The 24,218-nt window shown below is 30.7% G+C and overlaps 1 protein-coding gene across 1 annotated transcript; it reads left to right on the top strand.

The window, feature by feature from the left end:
• Positions 1 to 1,953: 1,953 nt before the first annotated feature.
• LOC137925983 (tachykinin-like peptides receptor 86C) lies at positions 1,954 to 12,084 on the top strand. The gene is made up of 9 exons (XM_068769496.1): positions 1,954 to 2,093; positions 3,421 to 3,563; positions 3,699 to 3,912; positions 4,981 to 5,115; positions 8,066 to 8,143; positions 8,650 to 8,797; positions 9,365 to 9,561; positions 11,104 to 11,207; positions 12,038 to 12,084. The coding sequence occupies exons 1-9, from the start codon at positions 1,954 to 1,956 to the stop codon at positions 12,082 to 12,084; spliced, it is 1,206 nt and encodes a 401-aa protein (XP_068625597.1).
• The last annotated feature ends 12,134 nt before the right edge of the window (positions 12,085 to 24,218 follow it).

Here is a 24,218-nt window from a genome sequence, read left to right on the forward strand (position 1 = left end):
ATTGAGTCTTACGTTACTTTTTCTCTCCGAATGACACTGAAGCAGTAAAGTATTCTGAAAATACTTTTGTAACTTTTTATTAGGATAATTTGCCACCTAGCATTACCCAAAAAGCTTAAGTTAAGCTTTATAATAAAATATTTGCTGTTCTGTAAACCTTGGTTCTATAAATGTGAAACGCTTTTTATGAAATAAATAAAGAACATGTCTTATGCCCGTATTTAATAAAGAGGGTGTTTGTTTTGCGGGTGTGTTTAGACATTCTGTTGTTCGCAGACCATGGCACATTTTTATGTGAATATAAAGGGGTGGATGGAAACAAAAGAGAATGTAGGAAGTTCACTATGGGCAAAGCTTTTGAAAACATTGTCTTATGAATATTTCAGCGGCATTTATTTTATTCAAAGAGAGGAACGTAAAAGACGATCTCACGTCAAAAATTATTGTTTAATCTGATGAGCCTATGGGATTCATGGGTTTAAAAATTGCAAAAAGAATTACTTCATGTCAATATTAATAATACTTTGTATGATTTATTGCTCATTGATCTGGAAACCTTGATTGATATGAAGCTGACTGTCAAAAGAAACCCTAATAATTAATAAAAAAATAGCAGAAAACGCTTAGATCATTGGCATTATAAGCATTTCATATAATTCAATTATTAAATACAATAAATTCGAAAATAAATTATATTTGGAGAAATTAATCACAGGTAGTTGTTTAATTTAAAAGGTTGATTAGAGCTGTCAAAACATTAATTTGACAGCTCTTGTCAAATCTTTTGAAAAGGTTGCGTATCTAATTTATTTTCATATTTATAGTAGTAACTATTTATGTATATTGTTTTTGATCAGAACTAAGTTATTTTATTGGTCAGTACTAGCTTTATTCGAAGAAGTCTCTTTCTTTGTATTTTTAAATTAAAAATATGTAAGGAAATGTTTAAAGCGTACATTAACATTAAAAACAAATTTTAATTTTATTCTTCACAGTATTTTGTGACATTAAGTATTGTAAGTTTTTGTTAATTCATGTTGCGACAGCAATTTTAGTTTTTAATTTTTTTCATTTAAGAGTTTTTGAGATCTTTTTATTTATTTTTTTCACTTTATATATAAAATAAGGTATTTATAACAAAGCTTCATAACGGTAAATTAATAAAAGTGTTTGAGAAAATCTAAGGTTTAAAGGTTGTTACAGGTGAATATACCTTGTAATGTTTACGCTCCATATTGCTGACCACTACGGCTACAGTACTACTACCTTATATTATTATTGGGCGTTCGAATTTAAATTCGCCGCAATTCGTCCGAACGCCAAATTGAATTCGAACGCCGCCGCTACGTTAGGATCGCTAGAAATTGTAAATACTCATTATCTTTCTCACCAAAAATCACTTCCGCCCGCTAAGCGCGTATACTTCATCGAAGGAATATCAGACACGTGATCGGGCTGTACCTTTTTCCTCCGCCCGTTAACTAGCTGACAAATGAGCTTTTACTTATATAAGCTCATTTGTCAGCAAAAATGTTTAAAGTTTTACACCAATTTGTCTTTACCTTGTGTAAAGTGTTAATCACCTTACTCTACAATGTGTTATAATATTTTTTTTCTTCTATTGGAATTAACAAGCCAATATCTTATACATAGACATAGGAGTAGAGTAAATAATAATTTATTTCTATATGCATCATCTTTATTCCGTTCAACATAATTACGTTATTTATTCTCTTAAATCATTGATTTTTGGATAGGTTGTACTATACATTGATTAACATTGAACAAATGAACTACAGATTTCCCCATTAAAAGATTTTACACTTAAAATCAATCACCCTGTGGAGTTTGGAATTGTTTGTGTGTGTGTGACTTAAAGCGCAATTGTGGCTACTAGTGATTATTTTAGTTGTATTAAGTGCAATAAAAAGATAACTTCAATAAATTGAAGAGATGGATTCGGAGATAGATCTTTTGAACTTTTTCAACTGCACGCAACATGTCATGGGACGTGATACTTCGTGGGACGATCTCAATGTGACGCAGTTGTTGGATCTATTACCCAAACAGATCCTGGAGAATATTGATTTGAAGTAAGTTATCGATTGATTATTAAACAATTCTAACGTAGATTTTTCTTGTTTTAATTTATCCTTTAATAACTTTTATTAGAAACTCATTCTTTATTTCATAAGAAAAAATATTTTTATCTTTAACAATCTAAATGTACATACACTTTTAAGGCTTAATAAACATATTGGTTGACTTTATTGTGTCTGATGACTACCCGTCATCATATTTTATAACAAAAAGAAATTTTAAAGTGCGTTAAATACTTGGTTTTTTATTACATCAAGTAATGCTGTAAGTAGTGTAACGAGAAGTATTGAAGTAATTATTTATAATAATTGTTACCCATGTTATAGATACTAAAAAGCGAGCAATTTGGTATGTAAATTCTATAATTTTTATATGAAATGTAATTTTGCATATTCACAACGACATAAATATTTAATCGTTTAATCAATTTGCGACTTTTGTATTAGAATGTTGCACAAAGTTTTATATATATATTAAAATATGTAATAATCATCTAGTGTTCAAAATTTGAGTATCCGCATTATTCTAGATTAAAAAAGAGAAGAGAGGGCAACAATGTGCTCATAACAATATCAAAGAATGTGATAATGCGGAGAATAACAGACTATCTCCTTCAAAAAATAATGTGTAAAAACAAAGGCCATGGTCAGCCTACTCGGAAATGTGCCTAGATCCTCAAAGGAATAGGAAATAATTTTGTGTACCTGAATTTCGTTGGCCTCAAGTCTATAATATAAACCTTAGAAAGCCCGAGGTTCAATGGTTATTTCTAGTTTTTTTTTTTAATATTCAAATACTTGAATCTAAAAAAAGTACATTTTCAAATATTATTAGCTGTTATGTTTTATTTTTTTTTTAAATATTACTATAAAATCCTCTTGTTTGTGTTGCATATTGGATAATAGATCCAAAGGTCGAGAAAGAACATTGTTTTCAGGCGTCTACTTGCGTTTGTCAATCGAATGAATGAACACGCTGTTGCACATCCGCAAGCGATTAATCATTTAAAAACACTATTATAACAATTTTTTTATTATTAAAACCCTTTAAAAAACGTGTACAGTGCAGGAAATAATTGTCAATCCAAAATCTGATTAAACTTTTTTTTAACATTTTATAACTTCTTTAGAGATTTGAAGTGTTTCGTATAGTTTGTTTTTATTTTCCTCAAATTGTTAAGTTACGTTTGTACTTGTTATAAGGCTGAAACTGACTATGACCTTTGTGGTAGTTAAACAAAAAGTATTTAATATCATCTACAAAAAAGTTTTCTACAAAAATCTTTTAATGTATTATTGTTATTTTTGTATTTATTGACAGGGTCACCCTAGGTAACTGTATGGGTCTAGGCAGGAGACCCTATAGCCCACCCTGGTGGGGACAGTTTGCTTGGTTCGTTGTGTTTGCTGTCATGTTACTACTTGCAGTTATTGGAAACAGTCTAGTTATTTGGATTGTACTGGGTGAGTTTAATTTTTTGTACAAAAGAAAATTTATAAGGTAATTCATATAAAAGAAATATAGTTACAATGATTTATTACGATATTTGTTAATAATTTCTGATTTAATTTTATTAAATAATTTCATTTTGTCCTCAGCACATCGACGGATGAGAACAGTGACCAACTGTTTTCTGGTTAACTTAGCTGTTGCAGATTTATTGATGGCAACTCTCAATGGCGCCCCCAATTTTATCTTTTTAGTAACAGCAAATTGGCCGTTTGGCTCTATTAGTTGCAGAGCAAGTAACTTTACGGCTAACCTTACAGTGTCTGCCGGAATTTTTACTCTTGTGGCTATTACTGTAGATAGGTACGTAAAAGAATTTATACATGCTTTATACATTATTTTTAGATATAAAGAATGGGTTACTTTAATAGGTTTCAAAAAAAGTTTTATAAATAGTTTACTGGCGAGTATTAATTGAATTTTAAACAGTTGTAATATATTCGCAGTTGTACTATTTTGCAAATTAAAAATTTTCTGTACATTTTTTTAAAACTATCCTGTTTTAAAAGATAAAAAAATAGAATATACGATGGGTACATTTGACAGCAATATCTTCTTATGTAGTACAACTTAAATCCTAAGTAGTTTAATCGACTTCAATTAGCTTTTATAAACGAAGGGCTTTATTTAGCATCAGTATCTGGTCTAACGACTTAAGTGCTATTGCTTAAGTTTGAATGTTGAAAAAAGATGTAGACGTCAAGTTGCTGTTACGGAAGAAAACGCGCTATTAGTTACAAATAAAACAAAACCGACGAATTATATACCAGGCAATTAAGAACAACCTGTGGAAGGTGAAGTGTCCCCTGTATTACTATTTTAAGCTCACAGAGAATTGTATCGTGTTTGGTACCTCATACCATCAAGACGTTCACACACTTCGTGATAAAGAAGAGGGACTTCTTAGACACGACATCGGTTAAACATTTTGATCATTCATCTCATAGACTTGATTTGTGTGACATTTTCTCGTTCACGAAAATTAAAAACCTACAAGAGAGCAAAGACAAAAAGGCAGTAAAAGTGTTGTATAAAAAGTTTTCTTTACATCTGATTGAAAAGTGCTTCGAAAGTTGGATTACGGTTATAAAACGCTAGTTTTATAATTGCTGCTGTTTTTAGTAAAATTTAATGAACAAAAATACTTTTTTTCGAGTTTTCAGTGTATGTTATACTTACAAACACGTATACTTACTTACAAATAGCACCTTCATTTTCGGCGATAGCAAAGCTATTGCAATTTTTCATGTACAAATGATACCTTTGAATATCATCTTTAAAATTACCTTATTCTTGCGTAGAAGAAAATAACTGTTTAAAATTGAACAGGTGGTTCAAAATGGTTAATGTATGAATATTTATTTTGTTCAGGTACGTTGCTATAGTAAAGCCTTTGCACCACAGACTTAGCAGAAAAGTTGCTCGCGCGGTTCTCCTCAGTGTATGGTGTTCTAGCGTTGTGCTCGCTTTACCGACATTAATGTATTCAGACACTTACACAAAGAAGTAAGTAAAAAATTTCTTTATTCTATACGGGGATTTTCCTTTATTCTGTTACTGAATTTTTATAGCAAAGAATTTGTAATTAAGTCTGTTTATTGAGATATAACAACAAATCAAAGCATGAATAACGATTGCTGTGTACTTATATAATTAAATAAAAAACATTAAATAGCTGCTATAATAAATTAATATAAATAAAAAAATAAAACGTAATATAATAAAATAAAACTTGCAAAGAATAAATTAGTAAAACGTTTTTCAACTTACTCACTGTATAAATAGATTTAACTTTTAAGAATTAATAATAATATTGATACATTTTTTTCATTTCATTGTAATGCTTTATAATACATAATGTTGTAGTTTGAATAAAACCTCTTTGATTACGTCTTTTTTGGTTCAGATTGACGTCAAACGTTCTACAGTTAGAGACAGATGTTTTAATTATTTTTGCAACATTCATGCCGGTATATACGCATGCACACACCCACGCATATATAAATATATGCTCACACTCTCATGTTAATCTTATTATTTCATTTATTTACTCTTCTTAAAATGTATATTATTAACACACGGAGAAAGTAATAAAGAGTAAAAAATATGTTCCTATTCGGAGGTGAGCCTTGTTTTCTTCGACACCGTGAATTATTCTAACTAATGTTTATCCTGATACCAAATACATATATTTCTTATAAAATATTTATTCTTTCAATAATTACATAAAATTCTTTTAATAATTACATATAAGCAGCTATTGTGATCGAAGTTGCTATGCAAGGGAATAATATAATGAAGTAAATTTGAAGGTTTTTAGGAATTCTGGAATTGCTGCGAGTAGCACTGTACATAAATGAAGGAAAATAACAACGTAAAGAGAGCTGGCGACTCAATAAAAGGCAGTGAAACATCGATTTTTATTCTTCGGAGTCTCTATTTTCTTATCAAAACTGGTTATATGTTAAGATAATACAAAGAAATCTATTGTATTATTAACTATTAACAATGTGTTCGCGTATTTTCGTATAGTTTTTGATGAAATAGAGACATAACTTACGCCCATTAAGTTAAAAATAATCGAAATTAATATATTTGTTTAATTTTTTAATCGATAGTCTTATCATTAATGGCTATAATATTATATAACATAATAATTAACATTAACGTTCGTAAAAATATATAAAATATACCCTGAACAATTTTTGGAGCTTTAACAGTTTAATAAGTTTTGCGAACTTTACTTAAACCTAGACGATTATGTAAATTCAGTAGATTTTCCCCCATTTTCATAGCCTGATTTTTTAAAGTTTTCTTAAATTATATAAAGCATTTAGCTATTATCTTTAATTTATATAAAGTTGTTATATTTGTTTGAACCTGTTAGTGACGTATTATAATATTAAAGACGACGAGATTAAAGACGATGTACACAAAATCCTAGTAAATTAATTACAAATAGATTGATTAATAGACAAATAGAAAGATACCGCGATATCCACAAACGTAATCAAAGGAAAGAAAATAAACTTGCAGTATCCAATATCAGGCTCCATAAAATTTCGCACTCATTCATAGATCAATGTATACGATTTTAAACTAATAAACGACGCGTTTATCTCTTGGCAAATTCAAGAAACTTATTTAGTACAGGCTCTGCCAAAAGACATATTACTCTATTTCGGAGTGTGTTCACGATAAAGATGTTTATAAATAACTTTTTCTAATTTTAAAGAAAAAAAAATTGTCATTGACGCAATTGTGAAAAAAACAATTCCAAACCCCATTCAATATGTTCTTAGTTCTTTTTAGTAGGTGGTGCATTACGAACTCATATATATCATATGCTGACCTCACATGTCATTGATATTTAAAATTAAATTTTATCAACCGTTATCGTTTGCGTGTCGTCGAAAATAGAATCAAGGCGTTATAAAAAGTAAAAGTTTAATACTCAAAACCTTAAATATGTGTCTGGCGATATTTTTATCTAATGACAATTTTCAAGAAATTACGCGATGGATATAGGCTTATTTTATGTCTTTTTAATTGACGTCCGCATAGTATGTACGTATTATGTTTGTTTACGCCTATAAGTTCTGTTTTTTTTTAAATTATTACTTGTATAAAATCGGTAGTATGACTCGTCGTCATCAGCCAGTTATTGCCTTATCTTTTTTATGCACTTGACATCTACTGGATGCAATTCGTCGTAATAAAAAATACATGACTTTAAAAATTGACTATCTTAATTACAAACGAAGCTAGGAAAGCAATGTAAAATAAATTCGTGGACTTTGTTAAGACCATTTAACTTCAAATTAAGTTATTCTAGAAGTTATTTTTTCGCTGTGAGCAGTTGTTAGGGGTAGGATTTCAGCATAATTTATAATAAAGATAAAAGTAACTGTGCTTTATTTGTGCCCTGCTAACCTAATTTGGTTAAGGGTAGACGACCGTGACGATCTCTTTGTAAACACCTTTATGCTACTAAAATTGTAAATATAACCTTCCTTCCTTTGTTAAACTTCCGCATAGGCCTTTATTTACGTATATGTGTCATAAATATATACATAAATATATATGTACATATATCACATATATTCATAACTTATAACATATATTTCTAGAATTACTTGATTTGAAGTTAAATGGTAATTACAAAGTCAAGACATATATTTAAGACTGCTAGATTGTTCATTTTATTATACTGGGTTCGAATTACAACTATTGTTTAGATTTAAGTTAAAAAAAATTGCTTTTTATTGTGGTTGCTTATGAACTGTAATATACAGAGATGTACAGAGATAACGGTGGCTTCTATTACGTTTGTTAATACTTTTTTTATATTACATAAAACAAAAAATTACATCGTTTGCCAAAGAGTGTATCTGTGTTAGAGAGTGTGTAAATATACCATACCTTTACAGGTTTAACCACTTGTTGAAATTTTCAGATACATAAATGGCCAAAGAGAGATATGCTTCATTAAATGGCCCGACGGTAGTTACCCTACATCAAAAATGGATTACTGGTGAGACAGTTATAAATTGCTTATGTTTCTTGACAGATGAGAAGTTTTGTACGTTAGTAAAGGCCGGATATTTCTTGTTATTTCAGTAATATTATATATATTTGTACACTTCCTTATCTGATATAGTAATAACATTTAACATTATTTCAGCAATAGGAAGTCCACGGCTAGATATGGCTGGGCCAATTCCATAGATTACCAATAGGACCAGTTGGATGCGATTTGCATCTGAGAATAGGCGACAGCCAAAAGGTAGACGACCTTTTGGCTGTCGCCTATTCACTTTGTTGATGGACGTCCAATCCTGTGACTGCTGGCCAGTGGTCTTCACTCTAGAATCATAAAGACCTAGCACCTATACTTCATTTAATTTCTTCAAATTTCCTTTTGCATATTCAATTTTAAGGGTGTATATGTCAATTGTAATATGACTTATTAATTATTTGTAACATATGAATATTTTTTATGCTTTTATTAAAAGGACGTTTGTTTCTTTTTCATTGTAGCTACAACTTAGTTTTCTTGTCCGTGACGTATGTGCTTCCAATGTCTGTTATGGTTTGGGCTTATGCTCGAATGAGCGCGGCGCTCCGGGGACATGCCATTGGGGAGTGCACGCATCATCAAATGCAGATAGTTCGATCTAAAAGAAAGGTTTGTGTTTTTTTCATCACTTCTTAATATCCTTACCACTGAGTGCTGTCGTATAAATGTGTATATTTTACTTGTAAACACTATTCTTTTACGAAAATAATACACATTAATTGAAGTGAATCAAATTCATCATCAGATGATTCTAATTAGTTACATTTCAATAATACTCTCATTTAGTAGTAATGATATATTGCAATTTTTTGTTTATAAACAAATACATATTTTTAAAAAAAATGTATAAAGAGTGTTTGTTATAAGTTTTGCTATCAACTCACATAAGGGACTTTATAAAGTATGATTGGAAATAGCTGATAAAACGTAAAAGTTTTTTTACTGATAAATGTGATATATATTGACTTTTTAAAGCTTTCATCTATGACTAATTAACCTATATTTACTTATTTCGCTTATTTTCTAGTTGTGATGGTCTGTAAAACATCAACTGATGTAATATTAATTGATAAATTGGTTCACGTAAAAAGTATGACGCTGAAAGATTAAAATGAAAACCTTTTATAAAATAGCTTCCAATTCAAATATTACTGACAATTTTTTTATCCTATTCAGGTGGTCAGAATGTTTGTCCTCGTGGTGATGGTGTTTGCCTTGTGCTGGCTACCGTACCATGCGTATTTTGTGCTAGTATATCATCACCAGCCCCTTGCATCAGCACCTTTTGCCCAACACATTTACCTAGCGTTCTACTGGCTTGCTATGGCTAATTCTATGTTCAATCCATTGATATACTATTGGATGAGTAATAAGTAAGTATTTTAATTTAATAACTATATTTTTTATAATAATTTCGTATTTTTAAAAGTATTAGGTACTAAGAACGAAACCATCTTGTTTAACTTGATGTTATCCGCACATTTAATCCTCCCTTTGTTACCCACAAAGATAATGAACAAAAGGTGAACTCAAAAACTTTATTTTTGTTATCGCAAACAAAAGTTAGTTTGTATGATAACCTGCAGAATAAATGAGCAATTTGATTCCTTCATTCTAATTTAAATATTTTTTTAATACAAAATATGAAGAAAATCTTGGGCAGAGCAGCCAGTTCAAAAAAGTTAACGTATTGTTACAGTAACCTTATTAGTATAGTATTACCGAAACCACTATACCGAAGCCAAGGAAAAAGGCTAAAAGCCGTTGCCGCGAGTATTGTCGGAAAAAACGGATTGACGGAATAGAGCGGTTTATACTCCCCCGTCTCTCCACGTGTAATAGGCGTGGTACAGCGATTTGGATAGCAATAGTGTCATCATTTATTTTAATGTCTTCACTTGTATTTCATTTAGCTATAAATGATTATTCAATTGTTCTATTTAATATTATTTACCGATAACCAATTTGTGTATATGTAAATAAATACATGAAGCAGAATTGTTATTTAATCATAATCGACTAAGATGTGAGTGTTTGTGAACGTCATAAAGGCATCGTAAATTGTAAAAGCCGCACCAAAAGGTATTAATGAATGTATCAATAGGTTGTCGAGTGCACCCGCAAAGTGATTCAGGCATGTATCAGGCAGTGTATCGTTTAACCTTCTGGTTAGATATTCTCTTTGGTTTTGTAAACTAATATAACATTATATGATACTTTCAAAATTAATTTTTAATGCTTTTATTAAGCAGAATGCTGAAACGTTGTTCTGACAGTTGTATGATAAAACTATCTGCTAATACGGATTAGTTTTGATAAATAATTAGTGCAAACAAATTTGGATATGGTTAGGTTGAATTCGGCGATGACACTGTCAGTGCAAGGACTTACCACGTGACAGACTTCCGGAGAAAGGTGTTTCTCTATTAGAAAGAGGGTATTCGAAATCGCGAGTGTTTAGGGTGAGGGCCCTATGCTCTTCTTAACTTCGATTCTGAGGTGGATAATGGAACGGCGTGGTCTCGAACTATCCAGATGGCTTCATGAGAGTTTCATAGGTAGCGTGAAGTACGCATACCTTGGGACGGGCTAACGCGAGATTCTATTGGAAGAATGAGAGTTACTAACGGAGATAATGAAATACCTCCCAGCATGCAGAGGGCAGCTGCAGAGGGTATTTTAGTAGGTAGCATTCTCACATAACCCTGTCTTCCCCCAGAGGCATGACCATGCTTTTAACAAAAAGATTTCCTCCGAAACACAAAAAAATGGTTATTACATTTATGCCTAACGGCTAACGGAGAAATACCTATGTTTTGTTTAAATTTTCAGTCAAATACCAACTATTTTTAACAAATTTAAAAATAAACAATAATTAAAAATGTTTAATTAACATTTATTTGTTTCGTTTGTAGATTTAGAGTATATTTTCGATTGGTGCTTTGCTGTTGCCGATCAGAGAAAAATTCTACACCCACCCATTTGACTAAACAATTTGAAATGAACAAATCATTTACCAGTAAGTTATTGCACAAATATATTAAAATTTATGATGTTTAAAGCTATATCATAATAATAATTTGGTACTTTTTTATCACCATTAATGATTTCAACTGTAGAATGTCCACTCCTGTAGATTTCCTAAAGGATCGGTAGGAAGCGGCCTGCATCAACGACGACGAGTTTCCGTCGGAAACCTTGACGAGGTCCTCTGTCCATTTTACGGGTGGACGTCATACGCTGCGCTTGCCGGTTCCTCCTATCAATCTTCTCTACGGATTTTCTCTTTTCAGATTTGAACTTAAAGATAAATTTCCAACGTGGGCTACGTCTCTATGGCATGTTGGCCGTGTATGGCATCTTGAATAATTTATAAATAATTAAAACTCTTAATATATTTTTAATTATGTTACATAAACGCCGAAAAAACTTTTCTGTCACCCTTCATTAATTTTACATTAATTTAATCTAAATTAGTTTAAAATATCTGTTCACTTTATCAATAAAATTCGTTCATAAAATTTGATACCCAATTTTGGTATGTAATTCTCATTTCGTTTACATTAGACCCAAGAAAATGTATTCGGCGAGAAGACGACACTGTTTTCACTTAAGGGATTTATTCTTATTTTACATAAATTCTGGGAACAAAATATTTATTATACCTCTGGTAAGGGTCAAATAATTAAAGATAAATAATACTTTTCTATTTCCTTCCGTGAATGTATACATGTAAGTACATTGTAGAATGGTATCATGCCTTTATATGATTCTAAAAATCAGATAAACTGAAAGTAATTTTAGATATTAATTCAAGATATTTTAAAAATACAAACATATTTCCTTTAGTGAGTCAACGGCATTTTAATGGGGCGTCGTCATGTTCACGAGCCTGATATTCACACAGACGCTGCAACGAATCGCGGTCAATGCCTTTGAATGGTATGTATGAAATTGGATTTTTTAATATTCTTTTTTTAATATTTTAAATCTCTCAATAATAGTAAGATGATACATTGTATTACAAAATATGTAGCGTAGTTTATTGACAGACAGGAACGTATAATGGTTTGTATTACCACTTTTATAAATTATTCACTAAATACGACGCAGACCGTAGTTTTGGTAGAATTTTAATCAAATTATTTCTATTCGGTTTCTCTTATTTACACTATGATAATTGTTCGGCGAAGGATTATTTAATATGATTATTTGTTTACAAAAGTTTTTATAATTAAGTATTTTTTGTGTTTGTTCATCAACAGATAAGTAACAAATCATCGGTATTGAAGACGTACAATGTGGTAAGAATGCATCCCAACGGAACGAAACAGGACTTTTTGAGAAATGACCACGAGGGCGCAGACAAATAGTCCTTTTGTTTAACTTGTAATACGTAAACTAAATAATAAAACATTCTAATTTATTATTGAAGTGATCTTAAAAATGTGTAGATAGAGAAAAAAATTGACTATAATGTAGAAAAAAAAATGTTACTGAATGTTTGCATATTTTTACTATGTTAGGATATTTGTACAATGGATTAATCGGATAATTTTACATATAATAGAAACGTAAGCTAGGACCTCAAAAGGTATTTTTAAGTTATAACGTACATGTTTATAAACGATCTGTTTTAATCCTTAATTTTCGCGACTAAGTGAAATTAAATGTGCATTATATTAATAATTATACTTAGTTATGTATTTGTATGTAAAGTGCTTATTAATGCAGTAATTAAAAAAATAAATACGTTGAGTTAGTAAATTGTTTTACTTATTTAACTTCATCAGCGATGGTTACAATGACATTGTAATTGCAAAGGATGATGCGCACTAACATTATAAGTGAAATTAATAATTAAATTTATTAACGATTATTGTAAAACAAAAAATAAAGAAAGATATTAAGAAAATGATAACAATCAATCAACATTATATAATGTTAAGAATGAATGTAAAATCTATATTTAAATTCCACCTAATAGTGTTTAGAGCAAAACATTCTAAGAATTACGTATGTATTACGTACGTAGTAAGAATTTCAACATTAAGAACCATAACAAACGTTGAAGCAAAACACTGTTGTAGTGTATTTTAATCCGCTTGTGGTCCGTAAGGATTATGATCCGATCTTTTGACAAACTGTGTCTTAATAATGTAATACATTTAACTTATAAAGAAAGGACTTAAAAGTAGTGTCAGTAAAATATGAAAATTAAAATATATTACAAGCATCAATATTTCAGCTGTACGACGTCCACTATTGGACATAGTCCAGTTGGAACGGGCATGAGTCCTGCATATTTCGACCAACTTAACAAGATCATCTGTCCTATGTACTACTATTAGGGGGAACGGAAAAGAATGTCATTTCTGCGCATGTCGATATTTGATTGTCATTTAGTAGCTCATTACGTACTTGGAAGACGTTGTATATTAGATGGCAAAAGGTTGTCGTGTAAGTTTAACTTCTGGTCTCTTTAATATATACAATCGTAGTCTAAGGTTGTATTCTATTCTTTCTTATTCGTTTGCTCTTAAAAATTTGCAAAATTTTGCTAGACGTCAAAATATACTTTAATACATATATGCATACGTATACCTCGTTTATGTTTTATATATTTAAATTAGGAAAAACAGAGGAATCCACAGAGTCACTAAAAAGTAAACAAGTACGTATCCTCCTCTTCTCTATATTTTTGGTCTCATATTACGTAGTCGTACAAGACAAATAATAGATGAATTTGAGATGTTTGTTAGTGACGAATGTTTAGAATCCCGTGGGCAGTGAGATGCACTTATTGATCCTTAAATAACTCAATATAAGGACCAGATTATCCACAGTTTGCTTGCGAAGAATCCTCAAATACTTCAAACACATTACAGGCACGAGTTCAGAAAATCTGGAAAAGCTTATATTTGTCGGCAAAAGGCTTAGAGGATGGCCATATACTGGATCAATTGATAATTACAAAAGCGTGCAACATCATTGTGTACGGGCTCGTTAAACTTTCCAAAAAAATCCGAACGAAAAATGATAGCGGAGACTGACATAATTGGCCACTTTAGCCGTAAGAAACTAACACAGATAGAAGTTTAATGTCAAAGATTTTCAGTCAGTACAGGTAAAAAAATAGATTCTCGCACGTGATCCTGGAAAAAAGCAAAGCGCAAAATAAAAGAACTTACTATTCAAAAATTCCTCTTCTTATCTAACAAGGGTCGCAGCCCTCTATCTGGAAACCGTTGTGGCTCGAATGTTAGATATACTTTTAGTCGTAATGCTAAATCTTTTTGTTCCACAGTTACTGGCAAAGTAACTGGTTAAATAGCTGATCTAATTTGTCATGCCAATATTCGGGTTTTAAAAATCCATGAGATCACATTAGTGACTTGCGTTATTTGTACCTTAAAGTTTGTTTTTTTTTTTAAAAAATAAAGTTACGATGCGATGAGGGATTTTGCCGCAAGATAAGTTATACGCCGTACCATTATTACAATATGCTACTCAAGCTTTATTTATACAACCTTTGTTGCTTAGAGTGTTTTACCTTAAAACATAAAGTGTTATTTAATAATAATATTTTCATATTTTCATTTTCTTTTATACCTCGTATCCCACATCGAAACATATCAATAATAATCACAGACTTTGAGTATATTTTAGTTGGTATTATAATGATAATACATATCTAAGAATGATATAACATCTACAGCGAACCAATTAGAATCTTTTTTCATATTTTACAAGCAAAAATAAAAGTAGCTCCTTAATTAATGCCTTACAAAGAAATAGTAAAAATAAGTATATTATGACTAATTCTGAGATGAAGAGGACTGAATAATAATATAACTAATTAATTTAGATTCTTTTTATAGAAGGACATAAAAAAATAAAGAAAAACCTAGCGCGAAATGTGTACTTTTAATTAAGTTATATTAAGAAGAACATTGAAAAATCTTATAAATTATTTTGCTTCTTTTTTATCTCTTTTTCCTTATTGTAGGTACGATCGCTTATGAAGGTATTTGATTAATGTATTAATTTTATTTATCAATATCTTTAATTCATTTGTAATAAACAGAATCAGTTTTTTTTAATAAAATTCCGCAAAAATTTATGATAGTAACATTTGAAAATTAAAAACGTATATTAAAAGTAAATTGATGGAAAAAAAAATATTGCTCAAGAAACAAATGTTTGAATCGCACGGAGACAATAGGTAGCTCAGCAATAGTAGTTCCGGTCAGCACTGATTTGCAGTCAGAGGAAAATGTATTACGTTTACATACCTAGCATCATGTAATGTTTTATTTAAAAAAACTACAATAGGACCGTTTGGAAGCGGCCTGCTTCCAGCATCTTCTGGCGACATTAAAAAGCTCGTCTGATCGTCTGAAAACCTTAAGATCCCAGCGGCTCCTCTCCATTACTGTTTCGTTCATGTGGGAAAATACCAGGCAGAGCAAATGAAAAGAATGATTTATGATAGTTAGATATGTTACAAGCCTAAATTTATCTTAACTTCTGAATGAATACTAAGCAATAAATAAAAAACTTAGGTCGACTGGTAGAGAATGTTTAAAAGGCATCAAGTCCGCTTTTACAAAATTTGTAAAAAGGGTGAATATATAAATAAATAATAAATTAATTTATAATTACTTCAGTTACACGTTGTAACTGAATTACTAAAAAATAATAATTATGTAATATCAAATTAATAAAATTCATAATAATATTCATGTGGTAATCGGGATGCAGGGATTGAATTTTAGTCTTTCGTGGGGCACAAATATCTATTTAAAAAAAGGACTCCTAACCTAAACTGCGCACGTTCCTTCGTCGTTCAACTGTCGTCTGTCTCCCTTCCTCTCACACTTCTCTCGCTTGCACCATCTCACGTTTCTATTCACGCATGCTATTACGTTCCATTCCACATTTATATAATTTTTTAATTTTCGCTATAACGATGTCTTATACAGAGGGCACGGCCTTAAACTATAAAGTTGGGCCTTCGCTGGTTGGTAGTATCGTCGTATTGGACACGCAATCTACAAATGTAATTCGGTCATCAATTATTAGAGTAACATACTTCTGTTATGTTTCCCGAGTAACGATTAAAAATTTGGACATTTATTTTTAAATATCGTTTAGCACGCCCTTAAATCAAGGGGAAATTTTTTATATGTCATTACAAATGTATATCTATATTCATGTGTGTTTATTTAATTGTAATCGATTTGTTTCATCCATTATAATATTTGAAATTCCGCTGCACCGTGTTTGGCTCATTATTTAAAAAATAAAGCAGTTTGTGATTTAAAAACTTTTACTGTATTGATTATCTGAAATAAACTTCGTTACTATGTATTTTTATTTATTTATTAACGCTTATTCCTCCGCGTTTGACCATCTACTCGTTTAATGGAAAGCAATGATGTGGTCGACTTTTTTTTCACTCTGACCCTGCAAAGACCTTGATAATAATTCTCGGTAAATAAGGAAGCCGACAGATTGTTCCTTACTGCGTGCGGATCACAAACGTTGAATCGAAACGCTTAGTACGCCTCCAAGAAAATTATACGATTTCCTCTTATTTTAGTTCCTTCTGCCTTTTCAACTGATTAAGAGTTAAAATAAAATAAATGCTTAATAAATATTCATCTAGATCACCTCTTAAAACAGAGACGAAATAACAGTACATACGATAAGTAGCTAAAAGCATATCTTTTTTTGGAGATTGTGTTGTTATTGCTTATAACTGTAGACTAAAGTTTTTTAGTGGTAAATTGTATTTATAATCACTGTTTTTAGATGTACTAAATAGATATATTTATTAAATAATAATCATTGTTAACAGACAGGATGCCCGTTGCTGGGCATAGGCTTTCCCTCTAGGTTTGCAATAAATATGTGTTGGTAGTGGCTTATCTACAGAGAACTTTACAACGTACCTTCCGAAGACCATAACAAGGTCATCTATTCTTAGTGCAAATTTATAAACCATCATCGACCAGACATGGTGAATGCTACAGGTCCTGGGATGTTTACGTCATGTTTTCTTTACCAATTTGTGAGCAATATAGATGTTACATAATCCACAGAAAATGCCAATCGGTTATTAGTCTACAGTAGTACATCTGATAAACACATCATTCAAAATAAAATTCATAAATTAAATAAAAAAGGAAAAAGTATGTTAATTGATTCTTTGCTATCAATCAAGTTCGTTGTTTACCAAATAACAGCTTTCGAAGATGTCAATTATAAATGACGATCGTAGGTAAAAAGGGACGACAATTACGTTTACATAACGCTATGTCGGGTAATGGACATTTATAATAACACTGTGTGTCTTGATTGTTTTAAAGCTCTGTTGAAAATTTCCAGCACACTTTGACAGAGAAAATTATGAAAAATACGTGATTACATATTAAACTGACGATATAACATTCTTAATTATTAATATATAAATTCTAAATTATTGTAGCCTTAATGCTTTCATGTGTGAGTGACGTCTTTTTTTATTTTACTTACGGCTAGTAACTTAAATGTCGTCTGAGATCTATATATGGCAGTGCCCCGCCGACGACAGCTGCCCACGCAGTCCGGTCTAAAGGAGAGATCCCTCTCTCATTCCAAGTAACGGTGTATCGAAACATGACGCATCTTAATTATTGGTCTTTACAGCTAATACGGGCAACAGACTCTCCCGAGAGCAATACTTAGAGGTCGAAAGGACCCTGAAAACAAATACTTGCATGAAACCGGTTCTGATCTTTTCGTCATATTTAACGGAACGACGGCATCGGTGCAAAGCATAAATTAGCCATAGAGAATTATCATCTATCACACCATTACCGACACTAGACTCGAATGGATGTAAAGTTAGTATCAGTACTGAACTGTGAAGTCCGTTCTCTAAAACTGTTTAGCGCAATGTTTATATTAAGTCTATATGCATTTTAAATCGTCGTCGTCGCCACGCTTTGCAGGCGGGTCGGCCCTGGTGTGGGGTTATGGTATGCAGAGGACACTGCTGCCTCTTGAAATTTGTTTATGAGCCGTGATAATCCTACATAATTAATAAACAAAGTATAAATGAAATAAGATTGTATTGCGGGAATGGAACCCGCGACCTAGCAACGCAAGTCTTAGTCGTCTACCACTGTGCTACCTCTGCTCCACATGGTAAGGTTCCATGTTGTTACATGAAGGAACGAAGGAACTACCTGGTACCTAAAATGTAGGCTAGGCCTAGTTTAGATACTAGAGAAAACCGGATAAAATAATAAAATATACTTGTATTTTCTACAAATTGTTACCTGCTATTAGTATTAATAACTAATCTAACTTTACGAAATAATATCAAGTTCACAGTTTTAGCAGTCAACTTTACCTTAATACATGATGTTCATTTTAGTTTCGCCGATTCTCAGTAATACTGATAATTAATTTGTAAAAGAAGTGTATCATTTAAAAAATAAAATAAATAAAGCCTATTTATTAGTTAAAATATGTAAAAGTATGAACACTTAATAAATTCTACATTAATCCATTCTAGACCTAGTGTGTTTTTCATGATCATTCCCGGGAATTGAACTTGTGATATGCTGTCGTTTCGGGTAAGTCTAAAGTGCAAGCAGAGAAATGCTCGGTCAATTAATGTTGTAAAAATAAATCAAAATTTATAAACATTTAAAATCAGTATATTACGGGTAAATCTAACTCACCGTGAATAAATCCAAAGGTTTTTAAAGATATTAAGCCACCAATTTCCACATACGAAATAGGTTAATGAGATAAGGTTTGTTATTATTAAGAACTGGTATGAAAGTTATTAAATTTTACTCGTTAAAGTAAATTTTATCATTACATTGTACTGTTAATTAAACTCATATTTATAAAATTAAGCCGAGAGCGTAATGTAAGGATACGTTTAGTAAAACTAATTTTAAATTGTTATCTGTGGCTTGAGGGTATTTTTAGTACAATATTTTATTTATTATAACGAAGTTTTTCGTGTGCTATTTTATGGCATCAATACCTTCATTATGTAATCAATTTGTTTTTCCCATCTAACAATATCATTACTTACAATTTATCAAATGTTATTTTATGAGGAAATAAAACGGAAGCAAATTTATTATGGATTACTATTGCTAATATTGTTAGCCACATAGCATTTACATTCATAACCACGATCGATCTTCAACACGTCGCTGATCAAAGCTTTACCGTATATATACCTATATTTTAACAGCTCATTAATATTTAATCTGTAACAGCGCGTCTGCTATAACTTAGATATAGATAGAGATATAGATGTGTTATTCAAACCGTTTAGTTCTTTGACTACAGTAACATTGTCTGAAAATTTTCATAAATACGAAGATTTTTGAAAGAGGTGATTAAAGACTTATTACGCCGGACAGTATTAATACGCAGGTAAAACTGAGAGTTTTTAAAACTGGCCAGTTGTAAAATAATACTAAAATAAATGAATTTATAATTTAAAATAATAATTAAATAACACATGTAGACATTTTGGTTTTTTAACAATTTTGAGCGTTTAATCTCGTATTTTTCTCTTTTAACTCGCTATTATGAATACGTGAAATTGTTAAAACATTCTGTGTCACCAACATAAATTGCGTAATATATTGTGTATGAATTTTCAAGGGCGAATTACAACAGGCGAATTGTAATCAAAGTGTAGAGTAATTTTAAATTTGTATGAAAATTCTGTTAAAAAAAATTTAACAGAATTTTCATATAGAGTTTAATGCCCCTCGCTAACTAAAAGTTATTGTTATATTATTGTTTTAATTGTGTTTTTTAATTATTAGTTTGTCCTAGTCCCTAGTTTCCTTGTTAGAAAAAGTCTAACTATACTATTATTTCATTTCACTTTTAAATCTTTCAATGAAACATTGTTATATGTTATATCTTGAATATGTGTTAAGAAAAACATTTATTTGAAACATTATAAGGTTCAATAGGCTACATATAAAAGTGTGCATTATTTTGTTACGCCAATATGAATTCAATAGAATGTTCAAAGGTTAGTTTCATTTATAGGCTACATTGATTAAAAACCGTTGAAGTTTCTGGAATCTTTGGATCATATTTTCTAATTTAAAATACTTCAGGCAGAATCACAGAAATGTAAACTTTGCTTTGATGGCTATGAAATAATATTTTATAGTTTTCTGTTTACAAAGTTTCACCGTTGCTGTTTTGAAGCGCATCATAAGACAAATATTTTCATTACCGTGTACACTTATTGCTGCCATTAACCTTCGTACCCTTTACGGTTAGGTGAAAGTTGCAAATTAAAACTTGTTTTTAAACTCTTTACATAGACAAACAATTTCTGAGTAATTTTATTTAATTAACTCTCTCTTTTCGGTGTAATTTATAAAAGTATAATTAAAGTACTGGTACTACGCAAAAAAGATAATACCAAAAAATTTTTAATGAAAAATGTTTGACTGAAATGTTTGTTAACAATTTTATTTATATTCATTCATCAATTAGTAATACAATGTATGAAGTCTCCCATTCAGCAAAATGTTATTGTTTCGCTCTTCCGCCGACATCTTATCGAAGCTGTCATTATTAACACCTTCGTTTCCCCATCTTAATATATTTATAGTGCCGCTGATTTTCTTTCACTAGATCTCAAGTCTATGGCATTTATAATTCGAGCCAGTAGTAGACTCAATTTGGTACCAGCGTGTTGAATAAAGAAGTTTTGGATAGAATTATATATATTTGAAAAGTAAAAATATAAAAGAAACGCCCTCAATGAAACTGTATTGACCTATGAGTCATTAAAGGTTGCCATTTCATTTATTTAATTTAAAGTTCGTGTTTATTTCTGTAAAAGGGTACAGTCGCTAATTACCGCTAAGTTCATTACCCTTTTAAAAAGTGTTGTTGAAGGTTTATGTTGAATGTTATTTTAAAATCCTTTACATAATTTATCGAAGACAAAAATACTTTTTACCTAATATCTCCTAGACAAAATAAATAATCCAATGAAATATAAATTATAATACATATTACATCGCTATTTATAATAGCGGATTTGAATGTATATACAATTCTTTGCAAAAAGCACTTTGTACTTCTTTTACTTCGATAGATATTTCGGTTAATATTATTACATTTTTGAATTTTATTACGTTTACGCTTTCTTGTCCACGTTTAACCATCAACTCTCCTGATGGAAACCGAGGATGTAGTATACAGACTCAATAGATACCTATTCAATCTGAACCTGAAAATACCAGGGTTATAACTCTCGAGAAATAAGGAAATCGACAGATCGTTTTATACACAGGCTGTTACGGATCAGAAATGTTCAAACCAATCACTTAGTGAGCTTTCAAGGAAACTTCAAAATGTAATGAGGGTGATAGTGGGCCGACTACCTACTCGTCCTATAGAGAAAAGGGATGGTAGAATAAGGTCGTGAAGTCTAAGGTAGAGTAAGGTCGCATTTCCCAAAATGACTCCTGTTTTTTGACAGACTCGTTAATTGCCGACGGTGTTCAAGGCTGGAATTTTGTTTAGAAACTATCCCATTATTAACGTTCATGAAGATATGCAATGACACCATAGCAATTGTATTGTTTTTGTTTTGTTGAATAATACGTACTGTGTTACTCATAAACCTACTGATCCATACTGACTTTTACTTACATAACTATTTATGCATCTTTTAAGGTTTTTCTATTATATTATACTCGTAAACAAGTGTAGATCCATTCAATTACACGGGTGATAATCATTTTTTATTATATTTTTGTTTTAATTCTCATCTTCCGAATGGATGTTTATTTTCCATTTTACACTATTAGTTATGAAACAATTCCGCTATGTGTTTTAAGTAGATAACAGTCAATACTAAATCAGTGATAAAGCGACAATAAAATAGAAATATTTATCTACAAACATTCAATAATTTATTTCTTATTCCAAACGAGAAAAAAACGTTAAATACAGTGCTTTAATAAGGTATTTTACAAGTAAAAGCATAGTGTGTTCCAACCCGTAACAAAGTTTTGTTCAGACTAATATAGATTTTATTGACGGTTTATGTAACGAATATTAAAGTCTTTATGCCTAGCCATAAACAAAAAGCGTTTTGGGTAAATCATTGTTCATACCTAATAAAGATAAGTTTTGGAAATAAAATTTAACCGTCCGGTACGTTAACAAAAAACAGTTTCTTTTTAACAATAAACTAAATTGTTATTGCTATACTAATTAAAACATAAAAAGAATAATTATTAGAGTATCATACGTTCCAATGTATAAAATGTAAACTGTCTAGCGGAGAACTGAATATTATGACATACGCGAACTTCTTTTTGTTTCGCTCACTGTAAGATCTAATAGACTAACGCTACCCGCATCCTGCCACTTCCCCGACCTCAATGATGTCGTCGGTCCTTGTAATGGGGGCCTACGCACGCCACGTTGACCACCTCGTGGTCACTACTCGACAACATTTCGGCTCCAATTGTCATCAACTGCACGAGCGATGTACACTGCCCATTGCCACTTGAGACGAGCTGTTCTTTGAACTACGTCGGTGACCTTTGTTCACGCGCGGCCTTATTGAGTAATTGTTGAATTGTAATTGTAATTAATTTATTACATAATATAGAAACCTGTCCCTGTGGAGTTTTCTCATCCATCGGTGTAAATATTGTAAAGCTAATACAAAATAGTACTTAGGTACTTTTTTAATGTTAGAAATACACTTATGTAGAAAAAAAACTGTTACATTGTTTGTCATTTAAGTGGTTGAGAATTACAGCTTCTGTTACACTAGCTCAATGTGTAATATACTTGTTTTTAATTTTTACAACTGGAATTGGTTTCTGGAATTTTCTGGACAAAAATTATTGCTGCCAGTTTACAATGTTTTGTACTTTTTTTTAATTTAAGATTTCAATATTAAACTATTTTGTCATGTCAATACCTCTGAGTAGCAGGCAGACAAGGAAAATAATAAATTCATCCACTAAATAACAAATGAATAACGAATCGATACAGAAATCAATTTGGTTACAACTATAAAATGAGCAAGGATTACAGCACGAGGTAATAGCCGAAATTTCGTGTGACTTTGTCTCCTCTGATAATCATAAAAATTCTTTATAATACTACTGTTGATTGTTAAATTGGAATTGTTCTAGCCCCTACTGACATGTATATATGTACATACATGTTTCAGGAAATATATGGTAACACTTGAAATTCATCAAGATGGCGACCAATGTTAAGGATATTTAAGACAATCCGAAGGACTAGTAAAGGATTGCACTCATGGCGCGTTTCAGAGAAAGTTTTAAATTGTATTTAATATAAGTAAATTGTAATTACTAATCAAAATGCACCATTACCGGTAGTGCATAATTGTTCCTTGCCTTTAACCCACGCATTAATTGTGGGCATGGGAGCGAAACAGAACAGTAAATTCGGCCGCGAGGAACCTGCACAATTGGTTAGTACAAACACAATTTCAACTTGGTATTCATGTGCTAAATTAAGAGTTAAAATAAATATATCGATGGAACTACTTTACGAATATTTTTGGGTGTTTTACTACAATATTTTTTTCACACAGGTAAATATATTTGGATTGTATGGCATAATTGATATTATTATAAATAGGATACATTAATATTAAACTGTGACAGAAAAAAATCGAATATTTGAATAAAAATTTTCGCAAATATTTTAATATACTCTTTATTGTACATTATTTTTAAAATTGAAATGTTTATAGTTTGTCATTGCCTAGATATCGTTTTGGAAATTTATTTAGTAACGATTAGTAAAAGTTTTATAACGTGCACCAAAGACAATTTATGTGGTTTTTCTTTTTATACGCTACTATTTAAATAATAAAAAAATATTTAATTTTTAGTTCAATTTAAATAAATTATTAGCTAAATAAGTAGCTATATCCTCTATAAATATTGAAACTTATTCTAACAGGCAAAGT

The sequence above is a fragment of the Battus philenor genome, unplaced genomic scaffold, assembly GCF_028537555.1.
Source record: "Battus philenor isolate CCGP_79_NKW_IND1 unplaced genomic scaffold, ilBatPhil1.0.hap1 SCAF_10, whole genome shotgun sequence".
NCBI lineage: Eukaryota > Metazoa > Arthropoda > Insecta > Lepidoptera > Papilionidae > Battus > Battus philenor.

What these genes read in the sequence shown, in the direction of transcription:
- LOC137925983 (XM_068769496.1), top strand. Translation starts at nt 1,954, where the DNA reads ATGGATTCGGAGATAGATCTTTTGAACTTTTTCAACTGCACGCAACAT. An exon ending in GTGGCTATTACTGTAGATAG is followed by an intron (nt 3,913 to 4,980) that starts GTACGTAAAAGA and finishes TATTTTGTTCAG; the next exon opens with GTACGTTGCTATAGTAAAGC. An exon ending in AATGAACAAATCATTTACCA is followed by an intron (nt 11,208 to 12,037) that starts GTAAGTTATTGC and finishes TATTTCCTTTAG; the next exon opens with TGAGTCAACGGCATTTTAAT.